General features: G+C 36.9%; 2 protein-coding genes across 2 annotated transcripts in view; both read right to left on the reverse strand.

Annotated features, from left to right (window-relative positions):
- The window catches only part of NOX5 (NADPH oxidase 5), a 111,078-nt gene that overhangs the window by 69,291 nt on the left and 22,422 nt on the right, over positions 1 to 19,365 (reverse strand).
- The window catches only part of SPESP1 (sperm equatorial segment protein 1), a 32,805-nt gene continuing 22,436 nt past the window's right edge, over positions 8,997 to 19,365 (reverse strand). Inside the window, exon 2 of the mRNA XM_036122757.2 lies at positions 8,997 to 13,782. Coding sequence (XP_035978650.2) covers positions 12,737 to 13,782 — 1,046 coding nt within the window. The 3' untranslated portion in view covers positions 8,997 to 12,736. The remainder of the gene's footprint in view (positions 13,783 to 19,365) is intronic.

Genomic DNA, 19,365 nt, shown 5'->3' on the forward strand with positions numbered 1-19,365 from the left:
ACCCCATGTTGGATGTAGAGATTGCTCAAAAAAATAACTTAAAAGGGATTGTTGTAGGAACTAATAACAGTTTGAAATCAAATAGAAGTTGGCTTCAACTTAAAATAATATATCCCACCAAAATCTGAACATATAAAATAGATAAAGCAGTGTCTCGCAATGCTTTAATCCAATGTAAATATTTTCTCAAAGTAGAGTTTCAAGCACATTGTCAGACTATACAGAAGATATTTGAATGTTCTCAAATCACATTATACGGCACTGGTCCTATATAATCATACTATCTAAAGCTATAAGTAACACAAAACTACCATTCATTAACACCTGCTATGTACTAGGCCCTTCACATATGCTATCCTTTTTAAACCTTCCAACTCTCTCAATCTCAGCAGATATCCTCAATTTCTACAACACTAAAAAAGAAGAAAAGAAGAAGAGGAGGAGGAGAAGGAGAAGAAGAAGAAGCAGCAGCAGCAGTTACAATCTGGAATTATCTCAATTTTTGCTACCAAACCTATAAACCTATCTTTATCTGAATCCTATCCTTTATCTTAAAGAATGCTTTTATGAGCATTCTTTCTCCTTCCCCCCCCCCACCTCCTGCCCCATTGCAATAAAGGAAATGTTAATCTTTCCATCTAAAGTAAAATGCTGTTGGTATTTTGATAGGGATTGCATTAAATTTGTAGACTGCTTTGGGTTGTATACATTTTAACAATATTTGTTCTTCTGATCCATGAGCATGGGATGTCTTTCCATTTCATCATCTTCAATTTCTTTCCTCAATATTTTATAGTTCTCAGAGTACAGATCTTTCACATCTTGGTTAGATTTATTCCTAGATATCTTACTATTTTTGGTGCAATTGTAAATGGGATTGTTTTCTTAATTTCTCTTTTGCTGCTTCATTATTAGTGTATAGAACTGCAACAGATTTCTGCACATTGATTTTGTATCCTGTGACTTTACTGAATTCATTTATCAGTTCTAATAGTTTTCGGGTGGAGTCTTTAGGGTTATCCATATAGAATATCACGTCATCTGCAAATAGTGAAAGTTTGACTTCTTCCTTGCTGATTTGGATGTCTTTTATTTCTTTTTGTTGTCTGATTGCTGTAACTAGGACTTCTGATATTATGTTAAATAACAGTGGTGAGAGTAGACATTCCTGTCTTGTTCCTGACCATAAAGGAAAAGGGATACATGCACCCCCATGTTTATTGCAGCATTATCTCCAATAGCCAAATTATGGAAACAGTCCAAGTGTCCAACAACTGATGAATCGATAAAGAAGATGTGGTATGTATAAATACAATGGGATATTACTTAGCCATAAAAAGGAATGAAATCTTCCCATTTACAATGACAGGGATGGAGCTAGGGAGTATTATGCTAAGAGAAATAAGTCAGTCCGAGAAAGACAAATACCATATGATTTCACTCCTATGTGGAATTTCAGAAACAAAACAAACAAGCAAAGGGAAAAACAAGAGAGAGGGGGGCAAACCAAGAAACAGACTCTTAACTCTAGAGAACAAACGAATGGTGACCAGCGGGGAGGTGTGGGGGGGAGGGGTGAAATAAGTGATGGGGATTAAGGAGTGTGCACTTGTGATGAGCACTGGGTGTTGTATGGAAGTGTCGAATCACTATACTGCAAACCTGAAATTATTTTACACTGTACATTACCTATTTTTAATTTAAATAATTTAACTAAGTAAGTAATTAATTAAAAGCTTAAAGAATAAAGTAAAAATCCTTTACCAGTATTCTGGATCTCATCTGCTCCACTGACTATTCCCCCCTCCCTTCCACCTTCAACCTCTTTTCTACTGGCTCCTTCTCAACAGTTGCTAAACACGGTCTGGTCTAGTCTATCTGAAAATAACAAGAAACTAATATTTTCCTTGGGCTTTTTTAAAAAAAGATTTTATTTATTTATTTGTCAGAGAGAGAGAGAGAGCACAAACAGGGGAAGTGGCAGGCAGAGGGAGAAGCAGGCTCCCTGCTGAGCAGGGAGCCCGATGCGGGGCTCGATCCCAGGACCCTGGGATCATGACCTGAGCTGAAGGCAGACGCTTCACCAACTGAGCCACCCAGGCACTCCTTCCTTGGGTTTTACTTTCCCCTCCAGCCCTCATCTTTTTCTGTTATTCTATTCAGTTAAATATTTCAATAATTGTCTATATTTTCTGCTTCCATGTTCTTAACTTATTCTTCCAATATGCTTTCTTCACCAATGCTTCTGCCAAAACCACTTTTTAACTAATTCAGTGGATGATTTTCAGTCTTTATCTTGTTTCTCAGTTACAACAGGGTTAACTCCTCCCTCTTTCTTTAAACACTTTTCCTTTGCCTTATATTTAATTACATTTTTCCTGTATACCCCCTACTTCTCTATTCTTACCCAGTTGCTTAAGGACTCTTTCCCTTATTTGTCACTTTAAGGTAGAGTTCCTTAAGCCTTAGTTCTAGGCTTTCTTTGCTTCTCTATATACTCCATGAAGAGTCTCTCTACATCAATGGCTTAGATTTCCATTTATGTGCAGATAGTTACCAAATCCTTATTTACTGCTATCTCTTAATCTCTAGACCAATGTGTAACTGGGACATGGTCTTAAATTTAGTATATTCAGAAATAACATTTCCAAAATAATCTTCCCCACAATCATGCTCACTCTTTTTATTTTTTTTAAAGATTTATTTATTTATTTTGGAGAGAGAGAACACACGAGAAGGGGGAGGGGCAGAGGGAGAGAGAGAGAGAGAGAGAGAATCCTCAAGCAGACTCCCTGCTGAGCATGAAGCCTGACATGGGGCTTGATCCCAGGACCCTGAGATCATGACATGAGCCGAAATCAAGTGCCAGCAGCTTAACCAATTGAGCCACCCAGGCATCCCAATCATACTCACTCTTTTAAATATACTGTAATGTATTAATATTTATTGAGCATATAATTACAGGCCAAACATTGTGCTAGGTGCTGGGATTACAGCAGTGAACAAAACTGCCCCTCCATGGGAGACAAACACTAAACAAATAAATATACAAATAACCATAAAATCATAATTGTGATAAATGCTATTAAAAAACAAAGTACAAAAAAAAAAAAAGTACACTACCACCTACCCAGTGGAGCAAGTCAGAAGCATAGAAGTTATTTCTGCCTTTTTTATTTATCTCGAATATCAATCACCAAGTTCTATTGATTCTTAATTCCTAAATATTTCTGAAATTCAACTACTTATTTCCATTTCCTCTGTTACCATCCAAGTGCAGGACATCATTTTCTTTAAGATTCCTATCACATTCTTCTAACTGGCTTCTACTTCTAGTCTTGCTCTTTCTTATCTTTTATCTGCACTGCAGCCTACTAGAATGACTCGTTAAAAATGCTTAAAGTATTTCAAAATATTTTCACTGTCTTTAGGATAAAGTGCAAACTCCTAAGCATAACTAAAAACTCTGGACATCACATGTAAAATAAACACCAGAAGATTCTAAGTGGTGGGAAAAAAGAAGGCATACTGGCTAGAGAACTCTGAATCCAAGAAATGACATGGTGGTGCATTCTCCAGACTTTTTTTCTCCTTCATATATCCCAGACTTAGAGCTAAAAAAGCTGATAAACCAAAAACATGAGCAGGCACTGAGATAAAAACCCTAACAAAAGCCATTCTCTGTAGCCAAAGGATTGGAAAGGAGCAGGCTAGCAACACATAAAACTTTTAGACAGTAACCACTCAATTACAGCCAAACATTACAAAAAAACTGTAACTTCTGACCCAATCCCCATCCCCAATGGCAAAAGCCAAATAGGGACCCTCCCCTCACCAGGATGGTATTAGAGAAGACTCAGTAGGAATGCAGGAATTTCTTCCCCAGTGGATGTACTTAATCCCCCACTTCATATTAATGAAGAGTATGTGAGTAGCCTGAACTTCCACCCCTATCCAGCAGTAATGAGTCACCCCTCCTCACCATTAGAGTGGTGTCAGAGGGGCCTAGTGGAGAGTCAGGAATTTTACCACTACCCAGCAGATACAATAATCAATAGATGTCAAGACCAAGATAACAGCAGTTTCAGAACTACATGACAAAGATGTCAAAGCAGCCATCATAAAAATGCTTCAATGAACATTACAAACATGCTTGATATAAATGAAAAAAGTATAAAATCTCCCCCAAAGAAAGAGAGTCTTAGCAAAGAACTGGAAGATATAAAGAAGTACCAAGTGGAAATTTTGGAACTGAAAAATAAAATAGTTGAAACAAAAAGCTCACTGGATGGGCTCAACAGAAGAACAGAGGGAACAGAGGAAATAATAAGTAAACTTGAAGACAGAATAATAGAAATTACCCAATCTGAATAATAAAAAGAAAGTGAACTGAAAAAAATAAATGAATAGAGCCCCAGGATCCATGGGACTATAATAAAAGATCTAGTGTTCACATCATTGGAGTCCCAGAAAGAAAGAAAAAGGTGGGGTTGAAAACGTACTTAAAGAGGGGCACCTGGGTGGTTCAGTGGGTTAAGCGTCTGCCTTTGGCTCAGGTCATGATCCTGGAGTCACAGGATCGAGCCCCGCATCAGGCTCCCTGCTCAGTGGGGAGTCTGCTTCTCCCTCTCCCTCTACTCCTCCCCCGCTCATGCCAGCTCTCTCACTCACTCTCTCTCTCTCAAATAAATAAATAAAATCTTAAAAAAAAAAAAAGAAAAAGTACTCAAAGAAATAATGGACAAAAATTTTCCGAATTTGGCAAAAAGCATAAGCCCATAGATTCAAGAAGCTGAACAAATTTCAAATAGGATAAATCTAAAATAATCTACACCAAGACACATTATAGTTAAATATCTGAAAATTCATATCAAAGAAAAACAGAAAAACCCTTGAAAACAGTGAGAGAGAAATGACATTTTACCAATAAGAAAAAACAATGCAAATGACAATGGGTTTCTCAACAAAAACCATGGAGGCAGGAAGGAATTAGTACAACATTTTGAAAGTGATGAAAAGAAAGAACTATCAACCCAAAAGCCAATATCCGGCAAAAATATCCTTCAGGAATGAGGGGAAAATGAAGATATTTCAGATAAGGGAAACCGGAAGGTACACTGGAGAATACCAAATGTTGAAAGAAGAATTAAGATGAATTTATACAATCTTTTCCAGAAAATGAAAGAAGGAGGAACACTCCCCAATTCATTTGATGAAGGTAATATTACTCTGATGCCAAAACCAGACCAAAAAAATGCAAAAAAAAAAAAAAAAAAGGAAAACTACAGACCAATATTGCTCATTAGTAGGTGCAAACATCCTTAATAATACTAGCATATGGAATTAAGCAATATATACAAAAGAATTAAACACCATAACTATTTTAGTTTCCTAGGACTGTCCTAACAGAATACCATAAACTAGATGGCTTTAAACAACAGAATTTTACTCTTTCATGGTTTTGGAGGCTAGCATTCCAGAATCAAGGTGTCAGCAATGTCATTCTCCCTCTTGCCTTTCCTCTTCTTTGCTTTTGGGTGATGGCCATTGATCCTTGTCCTTCCAATCTATGTCTCTGTCATCACACAGTGTCTCAGTCTTCAGGTGGCTTTTTAATCTTCTAATGTGGACACCAGTCATACCGAATAAGGGACCTTGCATTTGGAAATTGTTTCTTAGACGTGACACAAAAGCACAAGCAGCAAAAGGAAATAAACATTGGACTGTATTGAAATTTAAAATTTCTCTGCTGAGGGGCGCCTGGGTGGCTCAGTCATTAAGCATCTGCCTTCGGCTCAGGTTATGATCTTAGGGTCCTGGGATCAAGCTCCGTGTCTGGCTCCCTGTTCGGTTGGGAGCCTCCTTCTCTCTCCCTCTTCCACTCCCCCTACTTGTGTTCTCTCTCTGTCTTTCTCTCTCGTCAAATAAATAAATAAAATTTTTTAAAAAATATAAATAAAATAAAATTTCTGTGCTGAAAACAATACCATTAAGAAAGTGAAAAGACAACTGACAGAATGGGAGAAAATATTTTCTAATTGGATATCTAATAAGGGGCCAGTGTCCAGAATATATAAAGAATTACAACTCAATAATAAAAAGACAAAGAACTCAATTAAAAAATGGCAAAGGATCTGAACAGACTTTTCTCCAAAGAAGATATACAAATAGCAAATAGGCACATGAAAACGTATGCAACAGCATTAGCCGTCAGAGAAATACAGGTCAAAACCACAATGAGATACCACTTCACTTCCACAAGGGTGGCTGTAATAAAAAAAAAAAAGACATTGGTAAGTGTTGGGGAGGATGTGAAGAAATTGAAATCCTCATATATTGCTAGGGAGAATGTAAAAAATGATTCAACCCCTTTCAGAAACAGTTTGGCAGTCTCCCAAAGTTATACATAAAGTTACCATATGACTCAATAATTCTGCTCCTAGGTATACACCCAAGAGAATTTAAAACTTATGTGTACACAAAAATGTGTACATCTGCAGCAGCATTATTCTTAATAGCCAGAAAGTGGGAAAAACCCAAAGTCTATCAACTGAGAAATGCATAAACAAAATGCAATATATCCATATAATGGAATACTATTCAGCCATAAGTAATGAAGTACGGATACATGCTAGAATACAGATAAACTTTGAAAACACTGTTAATAAGAAGCCAGTCACAAATGAATACATATTGTATGATTACATCATATTGAAGTGTCCAAATAAGCAAATCCATAGAGAGAGAACACAATTGCCAGGGGCTGGGGGAGAGAGGAATGGGGAAAGGACTGCTAGTGGATATGGGGTTCTCTTTTGGGGGTGTTGAAATATTCTGGAATTAGATAGTTATGATGGTTGTAAAATTTTATAAATACACTAAAACTATTGTACACTTTAAAATAAAATAAATAAATGTTAAATAATAGTGATGACCCCAAATGCTGGTGAGGTTTCAGAGAAACTCATACATTGCTGGTGGTTTTAGGATATGGTACAGCCACTCTGGAAAACGGTGGGCAGTTTCTTTTAATACTGAATATGTAACTACCATACATCACAGCAGTTTCACTCCTGGGCATTTATCCCAGAGAAATGAAAACTTATGTTCACAAAAAACCTGTAAATGAATGTTTATAGGAGCTTGTAATAGCCAAAACCTGGAAATAACCCAAAGGTTGTTAAGCAGGTGAATAGATAAACAAACTGCGCAGCACCACTCAAGTAAAAAGGAAGGGATTGATGCATGCAACAAGCTTGCTCAAGCTCTGGAGAACTGAGCTGTGGGAAGATAAGCCAATCCCCGAAGATTACACGCTGTATGATTCTACTTATAGGACATTCTTGAAATGACAAAATTATGGAAATGGAGAAGAGAATGGTGGTTAGCAGAGGTTAGAAAGGTGTGAAAACAGGAGGGAAGTAGGTGTAGCTATAAAAGGGCAACATGAGGGATCCTTGCAGTCTTGTTAATGTTCTGTATCTTATACTAACGCATTTATCTTGCTTGTGATATTGCACTATAGTTTTGAAGATATTACCATTAGATGAAATGAGTGAAGAGCACATTAACTAGATCTCTTTGTATTATTTCTTAAAACAGCATGTTTATCTATAATTATCAAAAACTTAAAAAATTTAATTAAAAGGTAATAGTCACAACAATGAGACCACTACACACCTATTAGGATGGTAAAAATTCAGAACACTGACAACACCGTGTGCTGGTGAGGATGTGGAGGAACGGAACTCTCGTTCATTGCTGGTGGGATTGCAAAATGGTACAGTCACTTTGGAAGACAGTTTAATGGCTTCTACAAAATTAAAAATACTCTTACCGTACAACCCAGCAATTGGGCTCCTTGGTATTTACCCAAAAGAATTGAAAACTTATGTCCATACAAACACCTGCACCTGGATGTTTATAGCTGCTTTATTCATAATTGCCAAAACTTGGAAGCAACCAAAATGTCCTTTATTGGTGAATGGGTAAATAGACATTATTCAGAGCTAAAATTAAATGAGCTATGAAACCATGAAAAGACACAGAGGAACCTTAAATGTGCATTATTAAGTGACAGAAGCCAATCTGAAAACGTTACATACTATATGATTCCAACTACATGACATTATAGGAAAGACAAAACTATGGAGACAGTAAAAAGATCAGTGGTTGCCAGAGATTGAGAGGAGGAAGGAATGAGTAGGTGGAGCACAGAAGATTTTTAGGGCAATGAAACTACTCTTTATGATACTATAATGGTGAAACCTATCACTATACACTTGTCCAAACCTACAGAATGTATACCACCAAGAGTGAATCCTAATGTAAACTATGGACTTGGAGGTCATAATGATGCATCAGTGTAAGTTTATCAATTGTAACAAATGTACCACTTTGGTGGGGGAAACTGATAGTGGGGGAGGCTATACGTGTGTGCGTATATATGGAAACTCTGCACCTTCTCCTTAATTTTGCCTAAAATTGCTCTAAAAAATAGTTTATTTTTAAAAAGGTAAAAACACTAAAACACTAGAATAAAAAAGAGGAATTTTGTAAAATCTCAGAGTGGGAAAGGTGAGACACAAAACACAAAGGCACCCAAAGAAAAAAATGTATAAATTTGATTTATGAAGGTTTTCAATTTCTACATGGGAAAATCAAAACACAAATAATAAACTAGACAAAATATTTGTAAAAATATGACACAAAATTCCAATTTCCTTGTTATATTAAAAGGTTGTATGTACCACTAAGGAAAAGCAACCAGTAGAGAAATAAACAGGAACAAGCCGTTTCCAGAAATAAAAATATAAATATAAAAAGATGTCCAACCTCACTCATAATTAAGGAAACATACATTAAAACAACTAGATAATACTTTTCATTTATCAGATTGGCCAAAATATAAAAGTTTGCTAACTTTTGCACGTTCGAAGGTGTGAAAAAAACTGGCACAATTGAAACTTAGGTCTACTCAAAAACTTGCACACAAATGTTTGAAGCAGTTTTATTCATAATTGCAAAACTTGGGAGTAATCAAGATGTCCTTCAACAGGTGAATGTATAAACTCTGGTACATCCATACAATGGAATATTACTTAGTACTACAAGAAATGAGCTGTCAAGGCACAAAAAGACATGGAGGGATCTTAAACACATATTAAGTGAAGCCGATCTTAAAAGGCTATATTCTATATGATTCTAACTACATGACATTCTAGAAAAGGCAAAAGTATAGAGAGAGTAAAAAACATCAGTTTTGCCAGGGATTGGAGGGATTGGGGAGGAAGGGGGAGGGATGAATAGGTGAAGCACAGGGGATTTTTAGGGCAGTGAAACTATTGTGTATGATATTGTAATGGTGGATATGTGTTATTATATATTTGTCAAAACCTATAAAATGTACAATACAAAGAGTGAACCTTAATGTAAACTATGGAGCTTCAGTTAATAATAATGTATCAATGTGGGTTCATCAATTGTAAGAATTGTACCACACTAATATAAGATATAAATAATAGTGGAAACTATGGTAGACTAGAGAGAGGTATGTGGGAACTCTGTATTTTCTGATCAATTTCTCTATAAGCCTCCAACTGTTCCAAAGAATAAAGATCTAATTTAAAAAAATAGGTCACCATTGGAGGATTCTATGAACTAATTATTTTGAAAACTGTTAAAAAAGAGAAAGATTTGATGTCTTTCCAATACACACTGGACTCCTAGGGAATCAAATAATAGAGGAGAGGAAGTTTCTCATTATAGACATATTCCAGCTAATAAGGAAGGAATGATATGTCCATTTTGCATCACCTGATCAATAATCTATCTAGGTAATGAACATCAAAGGCTGCTTTATAAATACAAAAGTAAACACAACCAGGGTGCCTGGGTGGCTCAGTCGTTAAGCATCTGCTTTCAGCTCAGGTCATGATCCCAGGGTCCTGGGATTGAGCCCCGCTTCCGGCTTCCTGCTCGGCAGAAGGCCTGCTTCTCCCTTTCCCACTTCCCCTGCTTGTGTTCCCTCTCTCACTCTCTCTATGTCAGATAAATAAATAAAATCTTAAAAAAAAAAAAGTAAACACAACCAGATGATCTATGCTATCTTGACCAAAAAAAGAGACAAACCTGAGTCTGAAAAAGCCTCTCTCGATCCAACTATCGATTTACAGAAAATACGGAGGACAGGAAAACATACTAAAAGGCATTATGGGGATACAATCAGCAAAATCGATAGGTGTAAAACTATAGGTCAAATGACCAATTTCTTTGATAAGTAAGCTTCAAGGAGAAAAAAGGTGAAAGAAACTCTAGATTAAAAGACTTATGGGGCTCCTAGGTGGCCCCGTCGTTAAGCGTCTGCCTTCGGCTCAGGTCATGATCTCAGGGTCCTGGGATCGAGCCTGGATCGAGCCCGGCATCGGGCTCCCTTCTCATTGGGAGGCCTGCTTCTCCCTCTCCCACTCCCCCTGCTTGTGTTCCCTCTCTCGCTGTGTCTCTCTCTGTCAAATAAATAAATAAAATCTTAAAAAAAAAAAAAAAAAAGATTTACGAGTCAAATCAAATCTCAGTGTGTGAATTTTATTTGGATCTTTGATTCATACAAACTCTAAATTTAAAAAAATTACTAGCAGTTGGAAATCTGAACAATGACTGGATATTTGATGATAAAGAATTATTAAATTTGTATTGTGGTGATATTGTGGTTGTTTTTTTTAAAAACTGAAAGAGCTTCACACTGTAATCTTTACAAATGAAATGAAAAAGTATCTGGGATTTAATTCAACATAAAATAGGAAAGGGGAAAAGGTGAGGGTTTAGGTGAAACAAGATGAGTCATTAGTAGATCACTGTTGAAACTGGACATTAGGTACATAGATCTATTACATTAATCTGTTTACTTTTTCACATGTTTGAAATCTTCCATAGTAAAATTAATTTTAAAAATAAGCAACATACACACAAAATAAAAAAAAACAAGCAACAGGAAACAGTAAAGAGTGTTATTGTGAAACAAAACCTATGTGGTCCTTTTTATGATCTAGCTAATTGTGTAGAAATTATTTTTGATCCCTGCTACTCTCTCAGTCTCTATGTCCATGCAATCACCAAATACTGTTGATTCTACTTCTAAACTAACACTTCTTTTGAACTAGTCTAAGCTAAATTTGGCCTTTGCTTAGTGCACTTCTACTTTTGTCTGCCTCCAAAACTGCAGCCAGAGTGGTTTTTTTAAAAACACAAATTTGATCATACCCATCTTTTGCTTAAAATCCACGAATGCTTCTCAGCAATCATAGGATAACAGCTAGCGTCGTCAATATGTATACACTTTAAGGCCTTGCAGGATCTGTTCCAACCCTGTGTACCTAACCGGCTCCATCTTGAGATGTTCTGCCTTTCTACACACCAGCTACTTCTTGAACTTGCCATACTCATTCCCAACTCAGAGCATCACACTTGCTGTTCCCTCTGCCTGGAATGCCGCCTTCCCCCTACATGCACCCTTATCCTTCAGATATCACCTTAAATGCTACTTTCTCAAGATAGCTTTCCAGTTATTTTTGGTCTAGGTGAGATCAAACTTCTCACAGATTCATAACAACTTGTCACAACTGAAATTTAAAAATTATTGAAGTTATTTATTTAATGTCTATCTTTCCTCCTATAATACAATCTCAAAGAGAGAAGGAACTAGGTCTTACTATATCCCCAAAGCCTAGTATTTTTTCTGCACATAGTCTAAAAGGTCAATAAATCTCTACTAAACTATAAATGAGTAGTTTGATGAATGAATAAATAAATGAATTTAAATATAATACTGGTCAAATCATGAAAGAATTATGTGCATCATAAGCATGATATTACACAGTTAACCTTAGTCGTGTTAGTCATATTCCTAACAAAAGATTTGCAAAGCCTCAATGTATATGTATAGAAATAAACAAAAATAGGGGGCACCTGGGTGGCTCAGTCATTAAGCGTCTGCCTTCAGCTCAGGTCTGGATCCCGGGGTACTGGGATCGAGCCCAGTGCCCCGCATCGGGCTTCCTGCTCTGCGGGAAGCCTGCTTCTCCCTCTCCCACTCCCCTTGCTGTGTTCCCTCTCTCGCTGTGTCTCCCTCTGTCAAATAAATAAATAAATAAAATCTTAAAAAAAAAAAAGAAACAAAAATAGGAAGTAAGTGAGAATGGCTATATTACAAATCCAAGTTACAGCCACTCACTGATACTCCAAAAGTACTTAACAACAAAGAAACAGGGACGTATCTTCATATACCATCCACCTTTCAAAGGAGGCAGACAGATATTCAAATAAAAGTGCTGATTCAAGTTCCAACTTTGTTATTCAGACAGAAAACTCAGATCCTCTCAAAGAGTAATAAAGACCATATATCCTAAAATTTTACATTTATATTCATTTATTTAAAACAGGCTACATACAGATTGCACACAGTCTCTTAACTCTTATAAAATGGGTGAATTTAACTAATCTATTCAAGTAAAATCAAAGATCTTCATAACTTTTAAAGTTAATTAATGAGAAAAAAACTACAAACTCCTGAACCAAAATTTTATTTTAAATTATTAGGCTTTCATGCATATGAAATTTTTTTATAATATATGACATGGAAAGATGTTAGCACATTGAACAATAGAAAATATTTTCATACAACTTGTGAATCACTAATATGTTTATTTCTCCAGTGAAATGAATGCACGGTTCGCTTAAATCAACTTTGTTGTGGAACATCAAGTAGGTTTAAAATTTTTATATTATTGCTTAATAACTTCCTAATAAGGTTTTGAGTTTCTAGTTGACTTACACATAATATTTTTTTCAATGTATTGAATACTGTAGTAGCTTTTTGTCTCATTTCTGGTGGAACATGTCTAATATCTAAATATTCAGACAATTTAGATCTGGAATTGTACAGCATGTTAATAACAGTTTCAATGTCATCAATTCCAATGTCCCTGCTTTGTCCTAGTGGTAACAGCTGGGATTTATACATCTTTTGTAGTTTATGTTCCGCTGCTTCTGCTAAAGCAAGGCTCCGTTTTAGGTGCTCTCTAGAGGCTCGAATGTCCTCTCTGTATTCTGGCTTGAGGCTCTCAGCAAGAGGTACCTGTTGTACCTGTGAATGAATATCTGAAATTTTTTTCAAAATGTCTTCAATACTCAGAATCTGTGGGCTTTTTTCAAATGTTAGTGCGTCCGATTTTTCCATTTCATATTCACCTGAGAGCTGAGGAACATCTTCTAGTTCTGTGACCGTGTCCATGTCAGTGCTCCTACTTGAAGAGGTACTAAACGGTTGGCCCGAGGTGACATCTGGACTTGGGGATGTCTCAGTGACGTTTGGCCGTGGCTTTGGTGCCTCAGTATGTGCCAGTTCCGGCTCTGGCTCTGGCTCTCTTACAATAAGTGGTTCATCTGTGCGTAACACAATAGAAACCTTTCTTGGTTTAATCGACCAGAATGCTGTACTTTTGGTAGTTTTCTTCTTCTTTACTTCCAGTGTGAAGTCTCCAGTAGGGGAAGCTGTGGTGTTTTCACTGATAGGATTGATTAAAACATCATTTTCAGTAGAAAAGTCTCCATGTGTGATTATCTCCTTTAATCTCGATACCTTCGGTCCTATAGAATGAACATTATTTGGAGACTTTGATTTTTTCTCAGGACCTGGCTCCCTAGTAGGAACACTTAGTATTAGGTTCTGTAAAACTTCTACATAATGATTTAAGTTTTGTTCTTCGTCAGGCGTCACAGTTATGCCTTAAAGGAAAAAAAAATCAAACAATAAGTAACACTTGATATTATATATGATATATTGACAGAATCTACCGACCTAAATTTACTTCCTATGTTATCACTTAAAAGTTGAGATAAAGAACCAAGAAATAAAGCACCTTTGGCTCAGTCAATTTTCACTTAAATAAAAAAATACATATTTATTCAGATCCTTAACACATGAACAAGATTAGTGCAAAAGTTACATATTAACACAATTCTCTATATTTTTTCGCTTTTATTCTCCCATATGATTCAGTAGGTAGCTTATTAAAACAAAATTCTTGATCATATCCTCCACCACAGTGGTGCGCTGGAATTGGCTCATACTGGCTCACCAGAACCAATTACTCAATTTTTAGGAATTTTGTGAACCAAATGTTAAACATAGACATTATTAAAAATTATTTTAATTTGAAATTAAATAAATTGTATTCAAAATAAAGGTAATAAATATTCAAAATTCATCACATTTTACTATTGTCTATGGTCTTGAGGTTATTTACATCTAGTGTAGCTGTACGGTAGAAAAGCTATGTGATGGTGTACTAGTCTATATCCCTTTCTCTGTCCCTGTTCAGTAACACCAAATAAATAGCCTGAAATCAACTGTGATGGGAATATTTACGTCACGTTAATGGGCAAGTGCTATAAATCTCGGCTTACCAGTCTCTCCAAAAAGCCAGTTGTTGAACGTTTACCAGTACACCACTGCCTTCAACCCAGCAAAGATCTAACTACAGCCTGTGGATCATATCTGATGGGGAAATGTTAAGGTTCAGAGCAAACAGTCAAGAAAGAATTCTTGAGACAACTTTGGTGCAAAAAGGTGGTATTATTAAAGCAAGGGGACAGGACCCATGGGCAGAAAGAGCTGCACTGGGATTGTGAGGGGTGGCGCATTATATATTTTCAAGTTGGGAGGGGGTTAAGGATAGCCTAGGTCTCTGAGGAATTTGGAAGCAAGGTTTCCAGGACCTTGAGGGGCTAACTATTGTTAGGAAAAGTCATTTATCACTGTCTAGTAAGACCTTAGTCATGAAACCCTTCAGATGTATATCACTGGGCCATCTGGTTGAAGGATGATTGCTAACATATATCGTGGGGGTTATAGAGAAAGGAAGTTTCCAAAGGAATTTTTATATGTTAAAGGAGACTTACAGGATCCTGGTGGTTGGGATAACGTTACACTAAGATTGCCTTTTGCCCGTAGCAAAGTACCAACGTCAAGGTAATTGAGTTCCTAGAGGAAGGTCACTCTGCCTGTACCAACTTGTCAACTGGCTGCCGGCTGTAAGGAAATTTAATTTTTTCTTTTGCTTTTGATTCCCACATTAATATCCACCTAATTGTTTTGTAAATAAAGTTTTATTGGAACCCAGCCAGTCTTGCCCATCTGTTTATGTATTATCTATGGCTGCTTTTGGTTGCAACAATAGAACGGAGTAGTTACAACAGAGACCACATGGGCTACAAAGCTGAAAATACTTACTATCTGGCCCTTTACAGAAAAAGTTTGCCAACTCCTGGTCTAAACCATCAACATTTCACTCTTAAAACAAAATAGCAGTTCTATTTATACAGGTATTTTGCAGCATCTGAGTGGTGGTTGGTGAAGCCTCTCATTTCCAACACGGAAAACAAAAAAGATTATTGAATAAGATATTCCGAAATTCTCCTCAGGTCCCCTACTCCTAAGATGGTTTTTAATATTAAGTGCGGGAATTTTGTACTACATGTCATTTTGAAATGATTTTGCCACTATCAAGGATATAAATTGACTTAATTCAAGAAAGTAAGTCACTTTTTACCAAATTCTAATGCATAACTCCTACCTAAATTCTCCCTCTGCAGGCAAAATGAAATTACAAACTTTATATTCAGCAGGTACTTCTATTCAGCACTTTCACAAGCACAAAACGGTTAAAAATGCTTTATATTTAAATGTTTTTCCTCTCTTCCTTAACTGTTACAACTTAGAAAGGCCAGATGGATATTTAATCAAAATTGGAAGTATATTTCTAAATTTAAAAAAAAAAATTTTTTTTAAGATTATTTATTTATTTGACAGAGAGAGACACAGAGAGAGAAGGAACACAAGCAGGGGGAGTGGGAGAGGGAGAAGCAGGCTTCCCGCCGAGCAGGGAGCCCGATACGGGGCTCAATGGGGGGCTCGATGAGGGGCTCAATGCGGGGCTTGATTCCAGGACCCTGGGATCATGACCTGTGCTGAAGGCAGAAGCTTAACAACTGAGCCACCTAGGCGCCCCTAAATTTTAAAAATTTCTTAATGAGAACAGTTTAGTAGGCAAAGTGATAGTGGAAAGATACCAGACTTCTCTGGAGATCTAGATTCTAAAAGTACATTCTGCATTTTATGTTATGCTTAGAAAAGCCTTGCATACTTCAAGATCCATATGACGATGATAGGTGAAAAAAGGGAGATAGATTTTGATATTATCTCTGTAATAATTTTCTTAAAATCTCTGACCCCATATCATGCATTTTGTCTGTGAATTGTGGATTTTAAAAAATGGACTAGAAGGTTAACATACCTAACTCTTGTGGGTCATTGCCTATTTTGTGCCAGTCTCAGCCTATCCATAATAAAGCTGCAGACTAAATGTCCACAATAGCCAAACTGTGGAAAGAGCCAAGGTGTCCATCAACAGATGAATGGATAAAGAAGATGTGGTATATATATATAGAATGGAATATTATGCAGCCATCAAAAGGAATAAGATCTTGCCATTTGCAACGACGTGGATGGAACTGGAGGGTATTATGCTGAGCGAAATAAGTCAATCAGAGAAAGACATGTATCATATGACCTCACTGATATGAGGAATTCTTAATCTCAGGAAACAAACTGAGGGTTGCTGGAGTGGGGGGTGGGGTGGGAGGGATGGGGTGACTGGGTGATGGACACTGGGGAGGGTATGTGTTCTGGTAAGCGCTGTGAATTGTGCAAGACTGTTGAATCTCAGATCTGTACCTCTGAAACAAATAATGCAATATATGTTAAGAAAGAAAAAAAGAAGAAGAAGAATGTAGCAGGAGGGGAAGAATGAAGGGGGGGAAATCGGAGGGGGAGAAGAACCATGAGAGACGATGGACTCTGAAAAACAAACTGAGGGTTCTAGAGGGGAGGGGGGTGGGAGGATGGGTTAGCCTGGTGATGGGTATTGAGGAGGGCACGTTCTGCATGGAGCACTGGGTGTTATGCACAAACAATGAATCATGGAACACTATATCTAAAACTAATGATGTAATGTATGGGGATTAACATAACAATAAAAAATTAAAAAAAAAAAATAAAGCTGCAGGTGCTCACCTGGGCCCTGGAGTGAGCTACCCACAGACATTTTCCCTTTCCAAATCAGTGTTATGACTGGACTGACCCTTGTGGTTCTTATTATGATTCCAAGACATCCTTCAGCAACAACCATCAGGAAACTTTGACAAAACAAAGGTTTATTACTTATAAGACCTGGAAATTACATAGTACACTTGGGGCCACACAGTGGGAGGTGGAGACGGATGGAGAGAAAAAAACAGAGAGAGGGAGAGGAGAGTGTGTGGGAGCCCAGGAAAGCAAGGGAGCCAGAGACAGTGCCAGAGATTGGGGGTGGGGGGTGGGGGGGGCTGGTAAAGTGCAAATGGGCCAGGGGTTCTCCTTTTATTGGGGTCAAATGTGGGGGCTCTAGGGCTCACTCTTTATTGATGAATTAAAACATAAGAGCATGAATTTGAAGCTCAGGAAGAGGAAAAAACAACTGGCCCAAAAGGACAGTTATCAAAATCAATTAAGATCTGCAAAACAAAGGAGCCTCATTAGGGGCAGGTGGCCTGGCTCTTTATCTAGGCTTGTGGCTGGCACTGTGTATATTTAAGATAGCAATCTTTTAGATGAATGGCTCTTTGATATGGATGCCTCTACAATCAAAGCTTAAGTCTGGCACTTGCATTACAAAAAAAGAAAAAAAAACACAACTGTCCGAGTCTATACTACATTGCCTCCGAGGAGAGGAAATGGGACTGAAGTCAGGTCATTAAAGGGGACTTTACACTTACCCACATATAATATTTTACTCTCTAAAAACACATAAGCACACATACCCAATCATCCAATATAGCGAACCATTAAAATTCACATTTTAAAAAGGAAAATAACTTATTTATGTATTCTCATAGGCATGTAATGCGTTGTCCTGAATCTATAGTTTCCTGGAGGAAAATATTAAGTAAAATGAATATGCAGCCTAGTGCAGCGAAAAAAAACTTTTTTTATTCTGGTCCTCCTTGTACCACTTTCTAAGCATCATGACCTTAGGCAATTACTTAATTTCTCTCAACATTTACTTAACTATAAAATTAAGTTACTCTATTTGCCCTTTTATCTCATAGAACCAAATAAATTAGATACTTGAAAAACACTTTAAAAGCCCTATAAAGAAAAATAAATAAATAAAAGCTCTATAAAGATAATTGCTGACATTTCTCATCTTCAAATATAAAGTTAAATCCCTTAAAAAAATATGCCTTGGATCCTATCTGTAAAAAACACTAGAAGCTTTTCTGCTAAAGACTGAAATAAGATCAGGATACTAATATCTCCGTTATTATTTAACATCATGTTGGAGGTATTAGTCAATGTAATTAGACAATGGAAAATAACTGGAAGCATGAGAGTTGGGAAGAAAAAGGTTAAACTATGTTTATGTGTAGATGATATAATTAGACATCTAGCAACACAAAAGAATTCCTTTGAAAAGCTACTGCAAGGAGTAAGAGAATTTAGAAAAGTAGCAAGTTATAAAATCAACATACAAAAATCAGTATACCAATATAAACCAATTAAAAGATGAGAAAGAAGATGCTATTTTGATAACAAATAACAAAAGAAAATATCTAATCATAAATTTAAAAAGACATGTCCAGGGCGCCTGGGTGGCTCAGTTGTTAAGCGTTTGCCTTTGGCTCAGGTCATGATCCCAGGGTCCTGGGATCGAGCCCCGCATCGGGCTCCCTGCTCCGCGGGAAGCCTGCTTATCCCTCTCCCACTCCCCCTGCTTGTGCTCCCTCTCTCGCTGTGTCTCTCTCTGTCAAATAAATAAATAAAATCTTAAAAAAAAAAAAAAAAAGAGTCAGATGCTAAAAAAAAAAAAAGACATGTCCAAAATCTATAGGAGTAATTACATTAGGCTGAATATAGGCATCCAGAGGTCTTTGCAGATGTGATTAAATTAAGGATCTTGACAGGGGATTATCCTAGATTATCTGGGTAGACTCTAAATCCAATCACAAATGTTTTTATAAGACAGAGACAAACAGAGATTTCATACACAGAAGAGGAAGGGGTAATATGGAGGAGGAGGCAAAGATTAGAATGAAGTGGCCATAAGACTTGGAATGCTGGCAGCTACCAGAACCTAGAAGAGCCAATTAAAATATTGCCTCTTTGAGCTTGCAGAGGGAACACAGCTCTGCCTTACACGTTGATTTTGGCTCAGTGAAGCTGATTTTAGACTTATGGCCTCAAACTGTGAGAGAATAAATTTCTGTTAT

This window comes from Halichoerus grypus, chromosome 8 (assembly GCF_964656455.1).
Source record: "Halichoerus grypus chromosome 8, mHalGry1.hap1.1, whole genome shotgun sequence".
Classification (NCBI taxonomy): Eukaryota; Metazoa; Chordata; class Mammalia; order Carnivora; family Phocidae; genus Halichoerus; species Halichoerus grypus.